The sequence below is a fragment of the Colossoma macropomum genome, unplaced genomic scaffold (genome assembly GCF_904425465.1).
Source record: "Colossoma macropomum unplaced genomic scaffold, Colossoma_macropomum, whole genome shotgun sequence".
In the NCBI taxonomy this organism is placed as follows: Eukaryota; Metazoa; Chordata; class Actinopteri; order Characiformes; family Serrasalmidae; genus Colossoma; species Colossoma macropomum.
The window spans coordinates 29,551,944-29,573,034 of NW_023494794.1; the positions used below are offsets into that span (position 1 = coordinate 29,551,944).

The 21,091-nt window shown below is 39.5% G+C and overlaps 1 protein-coding gene across 1 annotated transcript; it reads right to left on the minus strand.

Annotated features, from left to right (window-relative positions):
- Window positions 1–3,175: 3,175 nt before the first annotated feature.
- On the minus strand, window positions 3,176–20,420 carry LOC118814617 (collagen alpha-1(XVII) chain-like). The gene is made up of 15 exons (XM_036580315.1): window positions 20,388–20,420; window positions 19,829–19,898; window positions 19,061–19,231; window positions 18,555–18,670; window positions 18,338–18,427; window positions 17,903–17,983; window positions 16,827–16,981; window positions 13,195–13,242; window positions 12,858–13,078; window positions 8,779–8,825; window positions 8,099–8,230; window positions 6,915–7,004; window positions 5,433–5,587; window positions 4,415–4,462; window positions 3,176–3,472 (listed from the first exon to the last, which is right to left on the minus strand). Exons 4-15 carry the CDS (start codon window positions 18,637–18,639, stop codon window positions 3,176–3,178), a joined length of 1,449 nt encoding a protein of 482 aa, XP_036436208.1. The 5' UTR covers window positions 18,640–18,670; window positions 19,061–19,231; window positions 19,829–19,898; window positions 20,388–20,420.
- Between the last annotated feature and the right edge of the window lie 671 nt (window positions 20,421–21,091).

The following is a 21,091-nucleotide window of genomic DNA, read 5'->3' on the forward strand; positions in this document are numbered from 1 at the left end:
TTACAGTTGATCATAGTTTGTCTGTTTTGTCTGTTCTTGTATTAAAGTTTCTCAGTCTTGTTGAGGTGGGAGGTATCACAGCGTATGGACTGATACAGTGATGAAACACAGTCCACACGGCCAGAAGATGATGGATTGGATCCAAGAGAGAAAAGACAGGTTCTCCCAGACTTTCCCATCACATAATGAGGAATCCACCCCTCTGTGTTGAAAGGTACTCAGAGGGAGGTCATTTAAAACAGCTGAATTTAGGCAGTGGCCAATCCCATGATGCATTTTGATTTGCTGTCACAACTCTATAGTGAAGAGCCATGCTCAGAGCTGATGTTTATCCTCAGAGCTCACTGCACAAGATCCATATTTTGAGTCAGATTTAGATGTGGTCAATGACACTGGAGCAAATTAAAAGCTGAATCGCAGAATTAAAGCTGTTTTTCACTCGTGTTAGTCTAAACATACTGTACAGCCTTTTTCAGTTCCAGCTGACTCACCGTTTCGGATCGGCTCCAGTTTGGAGAATTTAGATTGTGTTCTGGTTTCTGTACAGTAAAAGCTCTGCTTGGAGCTCTCTGTGTACTCATATACAGAAAATGGAAAATGATACACACACTGAAACTGTAAGCCTGTATATTAAACTTCTCAGGTCGACAATGTTGTACGCGATATCAAAGGACGGCATTCATAAAAGAATAAACATCTTGGGAACTACATGCCATCCATTTCTTCATAGTAAAGAGTTATTTTTGTTTTTAGCATGACTGTTAGCCATTCACTAACGCCTTGGGTCGAGTCTGTCACGCAGTCAGAGGCTGTGTTCCTGACTCATCAACCAATCAGAGGCTGTGCTCCTGACTTGTTGACCAATCAGAGGCTGTGCTCCTGACTTGTCGAACAATAAGAAGCTATGTTTCTGACTCGTCGGCTAATCAGAGGCTGTGTTCCTGACTCATCAACCAGTCAGAGGCTGTGTCACTGACTCATCGACCAATCAGAGGCTGTCTTTCTGACTCATCGAATAATCAGAGGCTGTGTTTGTGACACATCAGCAAATTAAAAGTAGCCAGTGTGCAGGGCATCAAAAAAGCATTATTATTATTATTATTATTATTATTATTATTATTATTATTATTTATAGAGTGTACGGTCTGGTATGAAATGGTATCTTCTGCATATACATGTACCTCACAGTTTGTTACAGTGGGGAAAAAATCATAATAAATAGAAAATAAAAGTGGACCTAAAATTGACCCTTGTGGGACACCTTTGGTTGCTGGTAGACAGATCTGTAGCTCCCCAGGGCTGCATGCTGTCATCTGTCAGAGGGGTCATTCTAAAACCTTTTAATAGCCTTATAGTCAAAGCCAACATAACATGATCAACAGCTGTATCAAAAGCTGTTGATAAACTGATAAGGAAGGTGACACATTTCACCCACTGTATAGAGTTCATAAGATAATTTTAATCCAGGGTAGTGAGATTAATAGAGCTGTTCTTTTCCCCTAAGCCAGACTGTTAACCAGCAAGACTAAAAACAAGTAAATTATCAACAAAATGTTCAACAAAGAGATGTGAAAAGAGTTGTGAAACACTGGGTGTGTGCACACATCCACCGATTCCTGAATGAATGTACTGAGATATTAAAAAGTGCCTTTGGATGGAGTGTGGAGGACAGTACTGTTAGAACCAGGCATCATCACGTATATGAAATAAATGGCTGGAAATGATTGGAATACATAATGAGGTTCTGCTGAAAGATCTGAAGTTATATTTACCGCTCATTTTTAGCCCATGTTAAACAAAATAAGCACCACCTCAGCTCTCTCAGATATGGATGCCTGTTGGATGGTACGTCACTGTAGTTCTCTCAAAAATGTCCTCCTACTATTTTCGTGGTTGTTCTATTTAGCAGAACCGAAGCATATTTTGTCCTCATGAATAGAACCCAAAACCATTAATCAACTGGAATCATAAACCTGCCCATTCAGAGAGGAAGCTTTGTTTATTGGAAGTTAAAAATGATTTGTTGGTTGATCAGAGAGCTCAGAGACAGAAGGTCATGTAGAGGTTCTATCAAGTAAATGACAAGCAGATGAAAAATGTTAATTAAGTCTAAAGCACTTGTTAAGAAAATGTGACGTGGCAGTGCAGCTTACAGCTAACTGAGTCACTGACCGACTGACTGACACACACTGATTGTGTTTACATGCACTTAATGCAATACTGCAGAAATGATCATGTTTACATGCATTCAGGGTAATCTGATAATAGAGAAACGAAGTTCAAGTTTCTGAACTTCGTTTCAAGGCTTTTTTTAAAAAAAACGTTGCGTCACTTTACCTGAAAATATGAACAGACATCATCTAGCAGATGAAGAGTATTAAATCCTGTATTTTGTCATGCTTGAATTTAGTCACACAGCGACGCTGCTCACTTATTTCCGGTCCCGCCGTCTGTTTTCACACATGCGCAGTCTGAGAAATCCGAAAGAAATCAGAGTAAGAGACTGAGAAATCTGATTACTGAGCTAAAATCCAGCCTCTTTATCAGATTTCTTAATCGGATTTCTAGACCTTACTCCGATCTAAGAAATCTGAGTGTGCTGTTTACACGACCATTTGAATAATCAGATAACTGCAGAAATCTGGTTATTATTGGATTATTGAGTGCATGTAAACACACTCACATGCACAAGCATCGCCCAAAATGAACCATGGGTAATGCAAGCTAATTAAATAAAGTGACATCATCATCCTGCAATACAGAGCTAAATTATAATAAATGAAAGAACACAACACAACACTTTCACTGGAACCTGCCAGGGGTCTTACTAAAGCAACAGCAGCTCTTCCTAAACTAAGTGCTCATGTGAGCTGCGTCTGACCTCAGCTGGACATTCTCCCCCTGCAGGATAAACAGTGTTACTTAGCAATTGTTCACTCTTTCAGGTGAGGATAAAGTCCGTAAGTGCAACTACATTAACTGCATCTCAGTGTAAGCTGGAATGTCGAACGATCACTGTGTAAAGAAATCCACCAGTGTAAGCTGTGCTAGCTCTGAAGTTATAATGCTAATGTTGTTAGCGTGTATGCTAACAGCAATAGAACGAGTGGGCTTTGCTCTTTTTTAGAGGGAAAATGGTTAAAGTGCCGATCATTAAACAACATTTCATCTAAAATTATATTCTAGATGGTCCAGGTGGTCCAGGAAATCCAGGTGGTCCAATTGGTCCCAACGGTCCAGGTGGTCCTCGTTCTCCAGGTAGTCCAGGTAGTCCATTACGTCCAGGTGATCCTTGTAGTCCAGGTAGTCCATGTGGTCCAGGTGGTCCCGGCGGTCCCGGTGGTCCTTGTAAATTACCCCCCTCTTGTCTGTGGTAATGCTCACACACCCAGCCTTGCTCTTCTCCAGGGATGAAAGGCGTCTCCAAGCGCACCGGATCACCGACCAGTTTACACCTGGAAAAACTGTCATCCTGGAGAAGAAATTACAGTCAGTTAATCAGACCAAGAGAACCCAACTACACCCAGCAGTGTCACTCAGAGACCCCCTTCACTGATTTCACCTCCTTTTCTCAGTGAGGTTCTTCTTGACAGCTACACATCCTTTCAGACCCACAGCGCTGAGTCGTCTTCTCACAGTGGAAGGATGGACAGAAACACCTGTGGATGTTTTCAGATCTGAAGCAGCTTGATTTTCTCCTCTCTCTCAGAGATGAGAGCTTTAAGTGCTGGCAGTTAAGTGGGGGCAGTTTTGGGGTTGACCAGCTCTTCCAGGTGGTTGTTAGGAGGCACGTTTTCTCTGCAGCTTTCAATTTTTCATTTTTAGAAACTCTGCAATTATTTATCTTCCTTAGCAAGTGGATGGTTTCATATCTAATCCCAGAGACGTCTGCTTTAGCCATTTTAGATGCTCATGAGAGAGAAATGTGGGGACCCCTTTAAAATAAGACGACCCATACAAAGGGCTTATGGAAGGTTTTTATTATTAGTTAGGTCATGAACACTTCATTAATATTAATAAGCAGTTGTAGCAAATTAATAAAAAGGGCAAAAGCAAGTTGTTGTATGTGATGAATATGAATGTGATAAAGAAGTAAACATCAAAATCTGAGATTTATAAGTACAAATTAATGTGGTTTCACTATTTGGCAAATAACAGCGAACAGTTGCCCTTTTTATTTATGTGGTAAATGCTTATTAATGCTTTTAAGATTTGATATTAGGCTTAGCGTTGGAGGCTTTTGTGCCTTTTTCTGTTAATATGTTTCCTGCTTTTTATCTTATTCTGAAAATTGGATAACTTGTACTTAATGGAAGCTTTAGCACAGATTAGACTCTACATACCTTCAAATTCTACACCTGAAGTCATCAAAATAGTATCAGTCATACAGATTTTAAATGATGTTGAATCTCACCTCGGCTACCAGCAGTTTCTTCTTCTTAGCCTGAGTTACCAGCCAGTCCTGCAGACATACAGCATTTATACTGGGCTTCAGTGCAGTAATAGTGGTCAGTCATAATAACAGGCCTACTGTATATGTACTGTACTCAGTGGCGAGTCAGGGACTGCAGGGTTAGTGAGGATGTTTTTTTGTTTTTTTTTCCCAGAGTAATGGTACACATGTCTACCTTTTCATAACCTAATGTTTTAAAACAGAACAGTAAACTATAAAGACTGGAGTCTAGACATGGTGAGTTGGGTCAATACAACTAAAAATATATAATTGTAGTGGAATATGGAACAATAATGCTCCCTAACTAAAAGAACTGGTGACGTACTCTAAAGGGTTCTGTTCCAGTGGCAGTTCAGTACCTTGTTTTCTGATAGTGTACCAGCTGCTCCTCATCTGGGTTCTTTGCAGACATTTATCTTACATATACATATATAAGTACAAAAGCTTTTAACTCTAGAAGCTGCGCAACACATTGTTTCCGTGAATGAAACTTCTCTGGGAGGGTTTGTTGTGTTTCTAGTGAATGATGTCGCAAAAAACTGCACTCACTCACCACTGACCACTAACTTAAGCTGTAATTTTGTTGTTCAAATATGTAAATATTACATCTAAACTATATCGAATAGATCAAATATCTGGCGCACAGCTGTGTTGTAGGCAGGCAGGACCAAAGCAAGTGGAAATGTTATTTTTTGCACATTGTACAAGTAAATACAACACACATACAAGTACAATTGTGTTTTAAAGGCTATTCACTCATAAGCACTATGAACACTTTGGTATGTTTTGACTTAAATTCAGAAAGATTTTTATTCTATATCTTTTCATGACCCACCCCACACCAATCAGATGCCGTGCACCCCACCCTGACCCCCCCTACCCCCATTATCTGCCCTGTGTTCTTTGTGAAATATGTATAAATATATTAATTTGGGAATGATTATATTTATCATTATTATTACACAGAATATTCTTTTACCCGGTTCCTCTGTGTTAGAACAGCGAGTCTGATGTTGGATCCTCTTGCTCTGCAGAACTTCGCTGCATCAGTGCATTTCCCCTCTGCCTCCCAGATCAAGTAGAATGACTCATCATAGAGAAGCCACGCCTCCTTTTTCTCATCCAATACCGGCCCTATGAACAAAAACACAGACAATACAGTAATTATTAAAAAAACACTGTTTCTGAAAGAAATCATTCATCAGAGCACTTTTGTGTGAAATGTTGTGAATGATGAAGGAGCAGGTTTACAATTTGATTCATCATATTTTATTGTACCAGCTTGTGTTGCAGCATATCATATTGTACTTGTTTCGGGACGGCAGGGAGGCGGACCCAAGTGCTAAGATGAAAACCTGTGAGAAAGGGTGTTAAATGAGTTCATTGAGGCAATGGAATGTAAATTGGGCACGTTCGAGTTGAGGTGACCCAGAGGCAGGCTCGAACCGCTGATGTACCACTGCGCCACCGGGAAGCACAGCCGACAATGGGAAAAACACCTCAAGGAACAGGAAATAAAGAGGCGGGAAAAGGGCAAACAAAGGGGACGCTGAAAGCAGCTCAAACAAAGGCTGAACTAGAAACGTGAAATAAAAGATAATCAGAAAACAAAAATTACTTCCTCTGTAATTATGAGAGGAAGGCAGACCTTATGCTTCACTTGTTTGCTCTATTTGCTTTATTAGGCTTGGAGCCGTTTGTAGCTCAAGCATTCTTGTGGTTTTTAAGTAGTTTGGGGGTAATTTCTTTCTTTAGTTTTTTTTTCAGCCCTCTTTCCTTTTCTTTTCTTTTGTTTTTCTTTTCTTTTCTATTTGTTTAAATACCCACCTGGGCTAAGTACCGTACCGGTCATCCCTCTACAAAAGTGTGACAAAGTGCTGCTGTTTGCCACAGCCTTAAGTAGGAGTCCACAGGTGTGTCAGGTTGGGCCTAATCAGCCCGAGGGCTTCTGGAAATTGGAGGTCCCTGAATTTCATTTCGCCTGTTAGTGCACTTTGCCATCGTCGCACTCTGCTAGCGGTTGGTGGCCGGTGGCGCACGCTGCGCCCTTACAGTACTATATAAAATCTTTATACTGTGACATGTTAGCTTGTGGCTAGTGTGTTAGAATGGGACACTCTAAATATTCTAAGAAAATGAAGATGAAAAAATTAACATGTTTTAGCCTCTTCATTCTTACTGTATTGATAAACGTATCAAATTGAATCAAGGCAGCACTCTAACATGGCGAATAACGGATGTGGTGAATTTTACACCCCTGAATGTTACTGCAGTGCTGAGAATGATCCACCACCCTAATAGTACCTGCTCTGTGAGGGACCATGGGGGTCCTGACCACTGAAGAAAATCACAGAAAATCTCACTCTAGAGACGACGGCAGAGGAGAGTGGGCACATTTACAGCAGATGTAGAAACGGTTAAGGTTTCATTTCACCTGTTAGTGTCTCTGTAAGTAACTTACTGAAGAGCCCGATCAGTATCAGTATAATGACCAGGAACAGAGTGTTGAAGATCAGCAGGATCATCATTAGCCTGCTGCTCCACTGTGATCCTGTTGGAGATGGACAAAGGTGGACAATGTGAACAAGAAAATGCTCCCAGTTTTACAGCCCAGAATTCAGCAGCTCATTAGTGAAAGTGACTGACAGAGTGGTGAGTAGCGAGTCCAGGAGCATGGCAGCTCTGATCTGCATAAAAGAAAAAGAACTTCTGCTTTTGAGGTTATTAGCTCTCCATAAGAGCAGGAAAGATATTACTTCATTTATTGACTAATTCTGTATTTGGTAACAAATGTTGAAAAACTTGAAAGACTCCTGCCTGAACTCATCAACTTTTGCAGAAAGTCAAATTCAAAATAAAGGCAGAAAAAACAGAAGACCACCCAATAACTATAGAATAACATAATACAACTGAGATAACAACCATAAGCTCTCTGGGCAAAAAATGAATCACCTTATGTGTTTAAGGTGGTGACTAATTTTTTGTCCAGGGAGCTTGTGAATAAAAATCACTTGGCTTCCAGGTAACAATTGCTTCTAGAGGTCAACGCAGGTCCTTCACAACCAATTTCTGAAAGAACGCTCCACAGGAAGTGATTTTTATTCACAAGCCTGGAACACACCGGCGGTCCCTGTCCGTCAGTTTCGTCTTTTGGTCTCAATTCTGGTGAGAATTGCCTGTAGACTGGGATTTTTGCTGCTGCTGGTCGACCTGTATGGCCGTACGCTACAATACACCTGCATATTCAGCTACTTCCTTCACACTGTGGCCTTTGGCACCCAAATGCAATCACTCCTTTTTGCCAATCATTGGCATCTGCTTTATGACCCATTTTGCACACTTTAAAGAAGACACTAACTGCACTGTACCACTTTTCTCAATCTATGAATCCCAGCACACACCCTGTGGGTTTTTACAGCACGATCATCTTCGTGCAGGGACCTGAAGTTACTTCCACCTTAAACATGCAAGGTGACTAATATTTTGTCCTGGCAGCTTATTTCCCCATTCCTTTGTTATGTGGGTTCATCTTCTACCCTATACAACTTCTCACCATCACCAGCTTAACAAGTAAATCACCTCATGTTAAAAAGTGAGATTTTAATGTTAATTCTCTGCTGTATTGAAGGTTCTGTGTGTTCTCACCATGTGTTGGGTTTGGGTTCTTCACTGAAGGAGGATACTGGAGTGTCTGGTACACGTCCTCCGTCTTCACACACTCAGACATCTCCATCCTGCTGGTCTCCAGTTCCTCTTGTGAGAGTGGTTTCACTAACACTTATTTGGACTCTACTAAATTAGACTGACATAAGCAGACTTTGTTCAGTGTCATGTTTCCAATACATGGCAGATTTTATAGTGTTAGATTTTAGGCAGCTCATGCCATTTTTAGTTAGCCATAATGATACCTGATGTGAAAATGACCTGTAATTAACACTGTTATAGCTTAATGTACAAAATCTGTCATAACGACTCATAACAGCATATCGGTCTGTCAGAAGAAAACCTTGTGTCTCCAAAATGGTAACTTTACAGGAGAAGGGAAAAACATACTTTACTTTTAATGCAAGTCAATGGAATCAGAATTTTTTCCAAGTCATTTTGAGTCATTTCTGTTGGTCCATTCATCACGAAATTTACACACAATGTAAAGAGTAACAGACACTTTTACATTATGTCAAAAACTGAAATATCGAGACACAAGGTTTTGTCCAACAGCGATATGACCTACCATGACATGTTTATGACATGTTTATGACTTGTTTAGTGTTTGTCATTATCAGAGAAGATATTTTATTAGGATTTCAATTAAGCTGCTGCCGCACCACAGTCCTGTTTTGTCATTTTTAACGTGCTTTTGTCAACATAAACACTGAAGAAATGAAAAAAGTGGGAAGAGAATGTTAATCGAGTGTACTGTACGACACACACTGCAGTAAAAGTAATAATCATATCATGGTGAGTGAAATCATCATATCTAGGCGATAAATATAATATTCCTGTAAGACTATTATGAGAGTGTTACTCATTTACAGATTTCTTTATTTATTCGAGGTGTTTTGAAATCGTCTTATTGTCTCATGTTTTACAAGCAAAGCAAAACAATACCTTTATAACATTATCTGTATCTTATAATGTCAAAATGAGAAATATTACATATTTGACTACACATGAGATGTTGCTCATGCCAAGATATCACTTATTTCCAGTGTATAACTAACTGATTGTTACTACATCATTACATTTCAATAATATAGAAAATAAATAGCAACTCTGAGCTTCTGAATGTGAATGTAAAGTAATCAGAAGCCAATTAAGGTTCACTCAGTATGAGAATAGAGGATTGAGTTCCTACCCGTCACTGATGGAACTGCCTGTTGTGTGTCTTCTGTAGTTTTGGAGAGACGGACGTGGCAGAAAAGTGGAGTTTGCTTAACTTCACTTCCTCTTTCTTTCTTAACCACAATACGTTTTACATGGTCAAACACACTGGGCTGCATTCATGTACATACATTTCACCATCGGTCATCTGATTTGTCAGTGTCATCTTTGGTTGGTCTATATGAAAGCACATCTGATTGGAGTGGTGAAAATGTGAGCGTAATTAGGGAAGTTAAGTGTATTTCTAGAGCACCTTTCATAAACAGTGGCAATTCAAAGGGCTTTACATAAAGGAAAATAAGAGCATTAGAACGTTCCTCAGATCCAACTCAGAACGGCTTTTGCAAGGATAGTTACAATTAAAAGAAAGTTGCAAAACAATTACAAAGAAAGTTTACGTCCATTTAAAAGGCCATTTAAAACACCCAGAGCAATGTGATTTCCATCGTGTCTCAAACAGTCCTCTGATCGACTCAGACTCTGAGTTTAGTGCTGATAATCAGACGTTTACAGATAAATACACGTAAAAAAGCAGAAAAAGGCGATAAAATGCCTTGTCCCATTCAACACTGTGTGCACATCCCTCTTTCCCTCAAAATCACATAAACATGCCCTAAAACACATTTCAACAGATAAATAACAATAAATATAACAAATGTTATTAAAAGTATTATTATAAAATTAAATATTTAGCTCTGTCTTTCAGTTTTCATTGATTTTGAGTTTTAAAAATATGTGATATTAAATATGCAACTCAATTTGTAATTAAAAATAAAGGCTTTCTTGCTGTGTATCAGAGTTTTAGCACTCAGCATGAATTCAAGAGGACAGAAAATCTATAGAAACATGTCCACCTTATGCTAATTGTTTATTTTTACTCATAATAACCGACATAATGAATCACCATCAAAATTAGACAATCCAGACTAACAATTTCTGAAAAGGTATCTGAGGTACCACTTGTTTTCAAGTGGCTTGTAAATTTGTGTTCCAAATGCATAAAGATATCAAATGTCTGTTTACTGCATTTACTTGTCAAACAATGGCATATCTGAGTAGCCCAGGGTCTCCTGTCAATAACATTATATGGCGTGTGTGACTGTCTCATGTAAATACTTTATAACTGCAATTGTAATTGACCCAAAAATACCAAAAAATCCCCAAATTTTTAGGGTTCTAAGGGTTAAAAACAAGACCAGCTCTGTTCCAAACATGCCTTTTTAAAAGACTGTTTTGCTAGTTTAAAGACTTTAGCTTTGCAGAAAAGAATCAGATCATATTCTGATGTCATGTTGATGCTAAGCAACACTAACAGAACTGACTTGATTGATTTGGTTTAAATCACATTTTAATGATATCAATAAAACTTATGATAATATTAAACATGGTTGATTTCATCGCAGCGTCTAGACGAGAAGAAGACGGCCATCCTGTCCACCTTAAACACTAAACGATCGAGATGACTCGGAAGAGGCACAACTCTAGCAAGACACTAACGATTTTATTCCAACATTTGAAATTTGCAGCAGTTAAATTGCTTGAAAAGTCATTTGCTATGAGGCCGGCATTAAAGGATTTGGGGGTGGGGTTTAGAGTGGACGTGCTCTTGTTTGCCACCGTCCACCAAAAGTTTAACAGGTTGGCCCAGAATGTGTAATCTAATTAAAAGATCACGTCTAGATCTAATAATCTAATCGCAGTGTAGTTGGAACTCTCTGTCGTCGGTTTAGAGAGATCGTTTATCTGTGGTTGTACTGCAGTTGCATCATGGTTAAGAGTTTGCAGATGGAGTATCTGCAGTGTGGTAAAGTTTAAGATTGTCCTGTATTGTGCAATATCTGCGGTGTGGGTTGTTCTGTGTGGACGCTGACTGTTTTGATGATACAAGCTGACTGTGAGGAATGAGATCTCTGCAGTGTGAGATTTTCCTTTTTACTGTACCTATAAAATGCAATGTTTTGAAGGTCCCTCAGTTTTTGCGCTGCAGTAGCATTGATGCTGTGCATTTCAATATAAATGTGTGTGAAACAAATTAGATTTTCATCTTTCATCAACCACATTTTTTTTCATGCGTCTGCTGTATTTCAACATCCGGTTGGGGAAAGAAACTGTCACTGATTGGTGTTTTCAGTAGGTCAAGGAGCGTGTGCTCACTTTTTAAGATATCAATTTTGTTCTTAACTCTCTGATGCATTTCTGGACAGTATGCAGGTTTGCAGTGGTCACTTCCTCCAAACAAAAACTGACAGTATGGCAAGAACAGGAACCTTACAAGTGTAAACCTCTTAAGAAAGCACAGAGCTTCAAAGAACATGAACGTGGCTTCGTAATTACTGCTTTAAGTTGCCAGTTTTTATTGTTGAAATCCGAGCAAAAAAATCCAATCAGATGAAGATCAGACAGTTGAACCTCACTGGTTGCTGCTAACAGATTCTCTTTAACTGGTCCACACTTTCTATTCTCTTTAGCGCTGGATGCTCTCACTGGAGTAGGTGGAAAGCTAACTGAGTAACAGGTGAGTGCTCTAAAAGGCTTTTTCAAAAGCTGAGACGAACAAAGTAAAGAATACGTTACTCAGACGCCTGTTACAAGTTTAAAATTCCTTCATTTAAACTACAGCTGACATCAAAATCTAACGTAATGCTGTGCTAACATCACTAGCATGATGCTAACATACCAAACAAGGAGCATTATCCAAGATTGATTTAAAAAAAAAAACAAATGAACAGGTTTTTAACATGAGATAAGTGTGCTGCAGAAGTAGGAGTCAAAAAGATTTAAAGAAATGACTTTATTAGCGTGAGTGATTAGAGAAGACCCTCCTGACTAATTTCTCTCCTGCAGGTTCAGGTTTCTGTTGACAGATCAATTACAAACTTAAACACAAAAGCATTTGAGCAACCCAACAATAAAGACTATGTATATCTTAATTATTACCATATTTCTGCAATGTTAAGATGTGTTAGCATTTAACATATTGTCTTTTTACGCTTCTGTCCATAAGCCGCCCAAAGCATCGTGGTGCGCAGGAATAAGGTGGCAGAGGTTTCACTCCAAGCTATTTCGGAGCGTTTCTGTTGATCCACTCATCATGAAATTTTTACATTGTGTAAAGGGCAGCTAATCAGCTCAAATCGTGTAGGCCGTAACATGTTACATCAATGCCCACTATGAGTTAAATGCTGTTTATTTGGTGTTTTGTAAATTGTTGCTGTCCAATGAAAAACAAGTATCTCCAAAACGGTAACTTTACAGGAGAGAGTAAAAACACTCTTTACTTTCAATGTAAGTCAAAGTAAAGAAATTTTACTCACAGATTTGAAGCGTTTCTATTGGTCCAGTCTCACTTTGTAAAGGACGGCTGCTGAGCTCAAACTATGCAGAAACTAAAAATCTCAAAAAATTATGGAGACACTTTTGTTTCAAGAGGTATTTGTCATGTAGAGAATAATGAAGAATCATGCTTAACCTTTTTTTTCATGTGTAATCAAATCCATCTCTTCCAGATTCATTTTCATTTCACGAAGGCAAAGGTGGAGCTGCACTTGGTCCAGGTGGTCCACGTGGTCCAGGTGGTCCAGGTGGTCCAGGCAGCCCACGTGCTCCAGGAAATCCAGGTGGTCCACGTACTGAAGGCCCCCACAGCCCGTGCTCACACACCCAGCCCTGCTCTTCTCCGGGGATGGAAGGCGTCTCCAAGAGCTTCGGATCACCAATCAGTTTACAGCCAGTCAAACATTCATCCTGGAGACCAAACTTACAGCCAGTTATCCACATCAAGAGCTCTACATACATTACATCAACATTCAGTTCATTTACTTAAGTCACCATTAATGACTGTGGAGGTTTAGCTTCCTCACCTCTGCAACCAGCAGCCTCCTCCCTTTAGCCTGAGTTATCAGCCAGTCCTGCAAATCAAACAGCATTAATAACAGAGTACAGTGTATAAACTGTGTACATGTCTGTGTTTATCCAGACTTACAGATACAATCATGTTACAGATGAAGGCAAATGTAGCATTAGGAGTCCAGCCCAAGGACTTCTACTGGTGTAGAGGGGTGTTCTCACCCAGGTGGGGAATCAAACCCCAGTCTGCTGTGTGAAAGGGACAACTATTACCCACTAATGAGTGATAAACATCACTGCTCAATAACATCTGGGGCAACTTTTATTATTTGACTCTATACTTCACTGTAGTCAAGCAATTCATTCCCAGACAAAAGGTAATTTTAGGTATTTTTATTTCTACATTTTGGATTCATTATGTACTTTTCAAACGGCCCTTTTTATACATAGCCCTCCCCATGCCCCCCCATTTCAAGGCACCATCATGTTTGGGACATAGGGCTTCACAGATGTTTGTGATGACTTAAGTGTGTTTAATTGCTTCACTAGTGCAGGTATAAGAGTGTTTTCAGCATCTGGGCTTGATTCTAGGCTTTTGTTCACCTGCTTGTGTTGTTTGTCAACAGGGACCAGAGTTGTGCCAATGAAAATCAAGGAAACTTTAATAAGGCTGAGAAACAAGAATGAAACAGTAAGAGACAGCAGCCAAACCTTAGACTTATCAAAATGAAATGTGTTTTCCAGATTCGTTAATAAATAATGTAAAAAGCACTGGTCCAAGTATAGAGCCCTGTGGAACCCCATAAGCAATTTCCAAGATATTATTAAGAAGAAAAAGAACTAGTGACATTGGTGACCATTAAATAATGGGAGGCCTAGGAGGACCTCCACAGCTGAATTCTGACCACAATGAAGAATCCCTATACACCTGTTCCACAGATGAGAAACACTCTCTAAGAGGCAGGTGTGAATTTGTCAATGACTGCTGTCTGCAGAAGACTTCATGAACAGAAATACAGAGGCTACAATGCAAGATGCAAACCACTCAATTATGTCCACCTGTTAGCAATGGGTGTCGCTAAAACACCTTACCTTAACAATTAGGAGGGGTGTCCCAATACTTTTGTCCATATAGTGTAGCACAGGGAACCCAAATAGACTTTAACAATTTATGACGTTCATGCCAAAGTTTAAATGGTCTTGTCCAGTGTAACAACAACATTATTTTTCTGTTATTCATATGGATGCATTGGCTTTAAAAGGATGGCTTCAAATCATAATATCCCCACTAAATGTTATGCACCAGAAGAGGATGGGTTCCCCTTAAAGCCTTGGCACTGGTCCTTGCCACTGTTGCCTTCAGCTTGCTCACTGGGGACCGAGATTTTCTGTAAAGCTGCTTTGTGAAAACATCCACTATAAAAAGTGCTATATCAATAAATCCTTACTTGGCTTCTATTTTTTGTTTTGGCAAAAAACGAAATGAATATAAACATCCCATGCACACTCAATATAGAAGACAACTTCAGTAAATACAGGAGGGTTTGCATGCACCACTTTGTGCTGGCTGCATTTTAGACCTGCACTGTATGATGTGGGGAGATAAATCTGCAGACAGGTTTTCCTAAATGGGCAGATCTTTGATGATTTGCTGGCTCCTTTGGGCAGATTTACTCTCATTTATCATCCCATTTGTTTCCTTTTTTTTGGGCTGTGTACAAATGCTGCGCATACCCCACACATACGCAACCACACCCCACCCCCACCAGCCCCAGCCTGCCCCACTGTGGTTTTTCAGATGCCTCACTCATGATTAGGTTCTGCCTCAAAGAGGAACTGTCAGAAAACACGCTGACAGTGAGATCAGATACCAGATAAAGATGCAGCTACATGCTGTTTCACACACGTCATCATTATCTCTCGTCTCATTAAAGTCTGAGTGAGTGATGTTCAAAACTGTTCATATAACAAGACTTTCTAACATCGAGAGAATCTGAAATGGCTCTGTAATCCCTTAACAGCAGTATGTAATTGTGATGTACACTGAGTTACAACGTCTATGATATTCCACCCCAAAAAGCATCATCACAACTTACTGTCAGGGAAAACTACAGTTGCAAGAAAAGTGAACCCTTTGGAATTACCCGGATTTCTGCAGTTATTACACATAAAATGTGGTCTGATCGTTACCTAAGTCACTATTATAGACATACACAATCTAACTAAACTAATAACACACAAACAGTTGTACTTTCCATGTCTTTTATTGAGCATGTTGAGAAGACATCCACAGTGCAGGCTAGAAATAGTCAGTGAACCTCTGTGTTAATGACTTCTCCAGGAGGTAATTGGCAAAAGGTGTTTCAATTAGGGAGATTTGTCCATTGAATAAGGGCAGCACACAAAGTCTGGTTAGTGACTCAGTAAAGTCAGTGTGAACCACGCCTCGATGCAAACAACTTTCCGAGGACCTCAGAAGACATGTTATAGAGGCACATGAGGCTGGAAAAGGCTGCCAAAGCATTGCTAAAGGATGTACATCAATATACGGTTAGATAAATTATCTGTGGATGGAGAAAATTCAGGACCATCCTGTTAATGTCACTCCAAGAGCACAACAGGCAATCTTGAAAGAGATGAGGGTAACAGGAAGACCTGCAAAAGACTCTACAAACTGTGAAAAGTCTTTGTTCATGTGTCCACTATTAGAAAAACACTGAACAAGAGTGGTGTTCATGGAAGGACGCCACAAAGGAAGCCGCTGCTGTCCAAAACAAAACATTGCAGCCCATCTCACTTGGATGTTCCACAATACTTCTGGCAAAATGTTCTATGGACAGATAAGACAAAAGTGGAACTTTTCAGCACAAATGCGCAACACTATGTTTGGAGGAAACAGGACACTGCACACCAGCACCAAAATCCCCACTGCGAAGCATGGTGGCGGGAGTATCATGGTTTGGGGCTACTTTGCTGCCTCAGGGCCTGGATGCCGTGTGATCAATGAGGGAACAATGAATTTAAAGGTGCATTAAAACATTTTACAGGATAATATAAGGGTATCAGTCCATGACCTTAAGCTGAAGAGATGTTGAGTGATGCAACAAGACAACGACTCAAAGCGGATTCCTGACCTTAACCCTATCGAGATGCTGTGGTATGACCTGAAGAGGGCTGTGCAAGCAAGGTTCAGAAATACTGATGAACTGAAACACATTTGCAGGGAGGAATGGTCCAAAATTCCTCCTCAACGCTGTGCAGACCTTACTTCCAGCTACAAGAAACATTTGGTGGAGATGACTCCTGCTAAAAGGGGAGGCTATTAAATTCAAGGGTTCACTTACTTTTTCCACCCAGCACTGTGGATGTTTACACAATGTGCGCAATAAAAGACATGGAAAGTACAACTGTTTGTGTGTTCCAGGTAATTCCAGCAAATCCAGGTAATTTCAAAGGGTTCACTTACTTTTTCTTGCAACCGTAGATGTTACGTCAATTTGACAAGTGCGACCTTAACGGAAAATGACGCCTACTGTAAAAAGAGTTTATAAATGTTTGTGTAGGTTAATGTCAGTGGTCATGCAGGGCTTATGAACATTGCTTTATGAACACTGCTTTACAGAACAGCATTACGGGTTTCGTATACCTGGTTCCTCTGTGTTAGAACAGCGAGTCTGATTTTGGATCCTTTTGCTTTGCAGAACGTCACTGCTTCAGTGCAGTTCCCTTCCGCCTCCCAGATGAAGTAGAAGGAATTATCATGGTGAAGCCACGCCTCTTTATTCGCATCCAATACCAACCCTTTGGAAAAGGATACATACAAAAAACACAGTAATTATTAAAGTAATTTAATTATTTAAGTTTCTAACGGAAGTCATCAGAATCTGTAAGGCAAGTCTTTCTATGCACATTTTATACACAAAAGCACTAACTGGTGGGTTTTACATGAAGAGGTGGTAACCAGTATTATTACCAGAGAGTCTCAGGGATTTTAATCCGTCTGAATCTGTCATGTCAGTCATTTTCACTCCCACATCTCAGTAAAGATTCCAGCACCTTTACCTTCTATAAAACAAGCCGTAGAAATAAGCTTAGATCAGAGGTCTCCAGCCGTGGACCTGGAGAGCTGCTTTCCAAAGGAAGCAGAGAGCGGCCAAGGGAGCACAGCTGCTGTTGCTGCCTCCCCCAGTAGTGCAAGCATTGATGCGATAAACCGTGAGGAGTTCCCTGCATGTGTGCAGGTGGGCGCAGTGATCAGTCTCTCCACTGTGGCGCCCTGAGGGAGAGGACGTGGGGGAGTACATGGCAGAGGAGTGCACACCCCACGTCAAGTGTATTTACCAGAATGGTGAACATTCCAAAACCCCTGCTGAGGAGGTGAGGTTTCGCAGATCGGCCACGCCCCGAGGCTCTTGGGAAACACCGCGTTCATGGAAGGAAAGGCCTTAATGTGTAATAAGTTGTTGTTGTTCAGCTTAAAGTTGTGCACGTGTTGTTTGTACTGTTCTGTGCTGGGCTGTGGGGCAGTGTTAGCGCCACCGCCAGGAGAAAGTGTATGTCTAACAGTGACCTGCCTGCTATCCTAGCAGCACTGAGCAGCAGTTCGCCCTGTTCAATAAAAGAGCATCGCCTTTAAAGCGCAGTGTTCCCATCTGATAAACGCTACACCTGAAAAACCTCTGAGTATTTGAGTACTTAAATTCATCACTTGAATATTCAAACCTGTGATGTTCCTTGGTTTGTTGGCTTCCTCGCCAGAGGTTTGTGATCCACTCACTTCAGCAATTTGTTGGTCTTTTGAAACTGCAACATGAGAGTAAGTTAAATTCCACATTTAAAGTGAAGAAGGAAAAATTACACCGTAAAATTGTTTTTTAACATGAGTTTTCACATAAGAAAGTAACCTGGCTGCCTCAAAACTGTCATTTTATTAAACTTTAAACAATGAGGTAAGAGACTGTAGCACACAAGATTATTGTTTTGTTAACCTACTACTGAATGTTTACTGAACAACCAGTTTTCTTACTTTTATAAGTTAAAATGATTGTTGTTTTCTTACAGTGCACATTAATTTTAAATAAACATTTCCTCTTCTAATCTGATCACTGATAAACACAACATTTATTAGACATATATCAGCATTTATAAACAACTTACTGAAGAGCCCGAACAGTATCAGCATAATGATCAGTAACAGAGTGTTGAAGATCAGCAGTATCATGATTAGCCTGATGCTCTGTGGTGATCCTGTTAGAGACGGTGGACAGTATGAAAGAAAACATCTCAGTTTTACAGGACAGAACTCAGCAGCTCATCAGTGACAGTGAGACTGATTTTAATTCTCTGCTGTATTGAAGGTTCTGTTTGTTCTCACCGTGTGTTGGGTTTGGGTTCTTCACTGAAGGAGGATGGTGGAGCGTCTGGTACACGTCCTCCGTCTTCACACTCTCAGACTTCATCCTACGGCTTCTTCTCACAAGGCTTCTTTAACTTTCATATGAATGAAATCATTAGAAACAACACGATCACTAAACCTGCTGCTCACCTTCACCACTCCTGTATTATTTTATATCGCTTATTAAATCTAATATGTAATGAAGAGGCTCGTAATTGACGTGTCTGTAAAGTCACTATAAACTGCTTTTCTTAAAATTCTTTCTCAATTCAGTTATATTTTCATTTATACTAACATTGTCACCTTTTTATGGACTCAATACATTTTTATCTGTAAAATTAATAAAATTCTTTTTTTGGATCCATAGTAACGATTGATAATAAGAGCTGTTATTCCTGTTAAGGGTTAGCTGTTTTAATAGCACATGGTTGTATTGTTATGTGGAGGTATTGATGTATTGGTGCTGATTGTTTTGTATGTTCTACCTTCTTCATAAACGGTGGTGATAATGTTTCCCGAAAGTGTAGCACTACCTAATCTGGGTTCTTGCTTGCAGGGTAAACGTGGGTAGACACAACTTCCACATCACATCAGGGTACAGACTATTACTGTCAGCAGTGCAGTCATCACTCTACATATTCCAACACATACACTTCCTATAGTGAAATAAAACAATCGTAATCAACCGGAACACTGGATCCACACTTATCTGACGCTCTGTGTTAAACAAAGCTTCTTTAAATAAGGAAAATAGTAGAGCATACTTTTAGTTACTGAGTTACTGGATCATACAGCTTTATTTATTGCTCTCTTTACTGTGCAGTAAATCATTTGAATTCTGTCTTATTTGCTGTTACACATTTTTTAATTCTTCACAGAAAATGTGAAATGTTTAAACTCTCTTGACTCTCAGTCGACTCTACTGGTGGTGTCTCTCTGAAATCTGTGGGTTTGTTCTGGACTAAATTTTTCAAGTTTCAAGATTTCAGATGAGAGAAGTTGTAACCGACTAAACGACACCGAGCTCAGGTTTGTTGACTTCCAGGTCTTTGTTTGAGGTGAACATTTGTAGCTTTGATCGTGTTCTTTCTCTCTCGGTTTCAATGTCTTAGAATAACAATCGAGGATGAAAAAGTTCCTCTAGGTTAAAGTTAAAGGCTGGTGTATTTTGTTTAGGCTGTTAATCCAGTTCAGTGCAGCTTCTGCTGTTGTTTTTCTAAAAGTTTATTTAATCAATCAAACTCACTACTGACCTTCACCACTCAGAACTCTTCACGAGTCCATCAGCCGGAGCTCAAATCAGCTTCAGCACATCAGAAGTTACTGTTATTGTTGGGAATAAAAAAGCACAAAGTAATAAAACATGATTTGGTGTTTCAATCAGTAATAATTACACAGAAATTAGGACACATTGTTTTTCTGTTAACTACAGGTTAGTTTACACCGAGTTCAGTCAGATTCCTCATTTTTAAATTTAAAAAGTCTTTGTTTGTGTTTGTAAGTAGAAGAGCAGATATTAATAATGTATCTTTTATATGTTAATGTATTTGTATTAAATTCTTGCTTTCCAGAAATAACAAACATAGTTTTCATGTTTGAGTCAAAATTAACACTGAAACATTTGGAAAGAAAGTGAAGTTGGTACAGAATGTAAATCACCTATGAGTCTAAATGATTAGACGACTCTGTAATTAATTATGTAATTACATAAATGCATTTAAATAGCACACAAAAGTGACTGATTACTCCAGACTGAATGTTGATGTAATGTAATCAGGAGCTCAATAAAAGAGTATAAAACTGTGTTCTTACCCGTCACTGATGGAGCTCTTCTGTAGCTTTGGGGAGTCAGGAGAGGCAGCAACTGCAGCTTTTTTTTCTTTTTTTTTTACCCACAATGCACTACACATCATAGAGTTGCGTAACGGCAAATCTAATAATAAAACAGGCTTATGCAGATTCTTTCATAATGCATACCTCTCTAACACACTTTTCACTGTTTTAACTGTCAAATTTAGGAGATAATTATAATCATTATGTAAAATATCAACTACAAACAATTTCAAATCATATTAACAAATATTTCAAAGTTTTTCTTATATAGAAGTTCGAATTTTTTAGCTTTTATGTTGTTAAAGCATCATGATTAGACAGCAGTCCTGCACTTTTTTAGGCTGGAGGGGGGGCAAGAGGGGTTGGGGAAGATTGGGTAGATACATCTTTACATGATTCAATTCTGTTAAATATTCACTCAACTTTAGGGAATTATTTACAACATTTGTCTCAACTTTCTGGAATCAGATACAATTTCTGCTCAACTTTCTGGAATTAGACTAAATGTTCATTTAAAAATGTCTCATTTAGTGAACAGAAATGTTTTTGTGTGATTTGATACACAACACTGAAAGCGTTACTGATGGAGAAATGAGAACTGCCTGTGGGCGTTTCCAAGTGCACAGACTCGCCTGTTAGAACTTTGGTTCAGTCTCCAGGCTGAGATTCCTCCCCTCACAGCC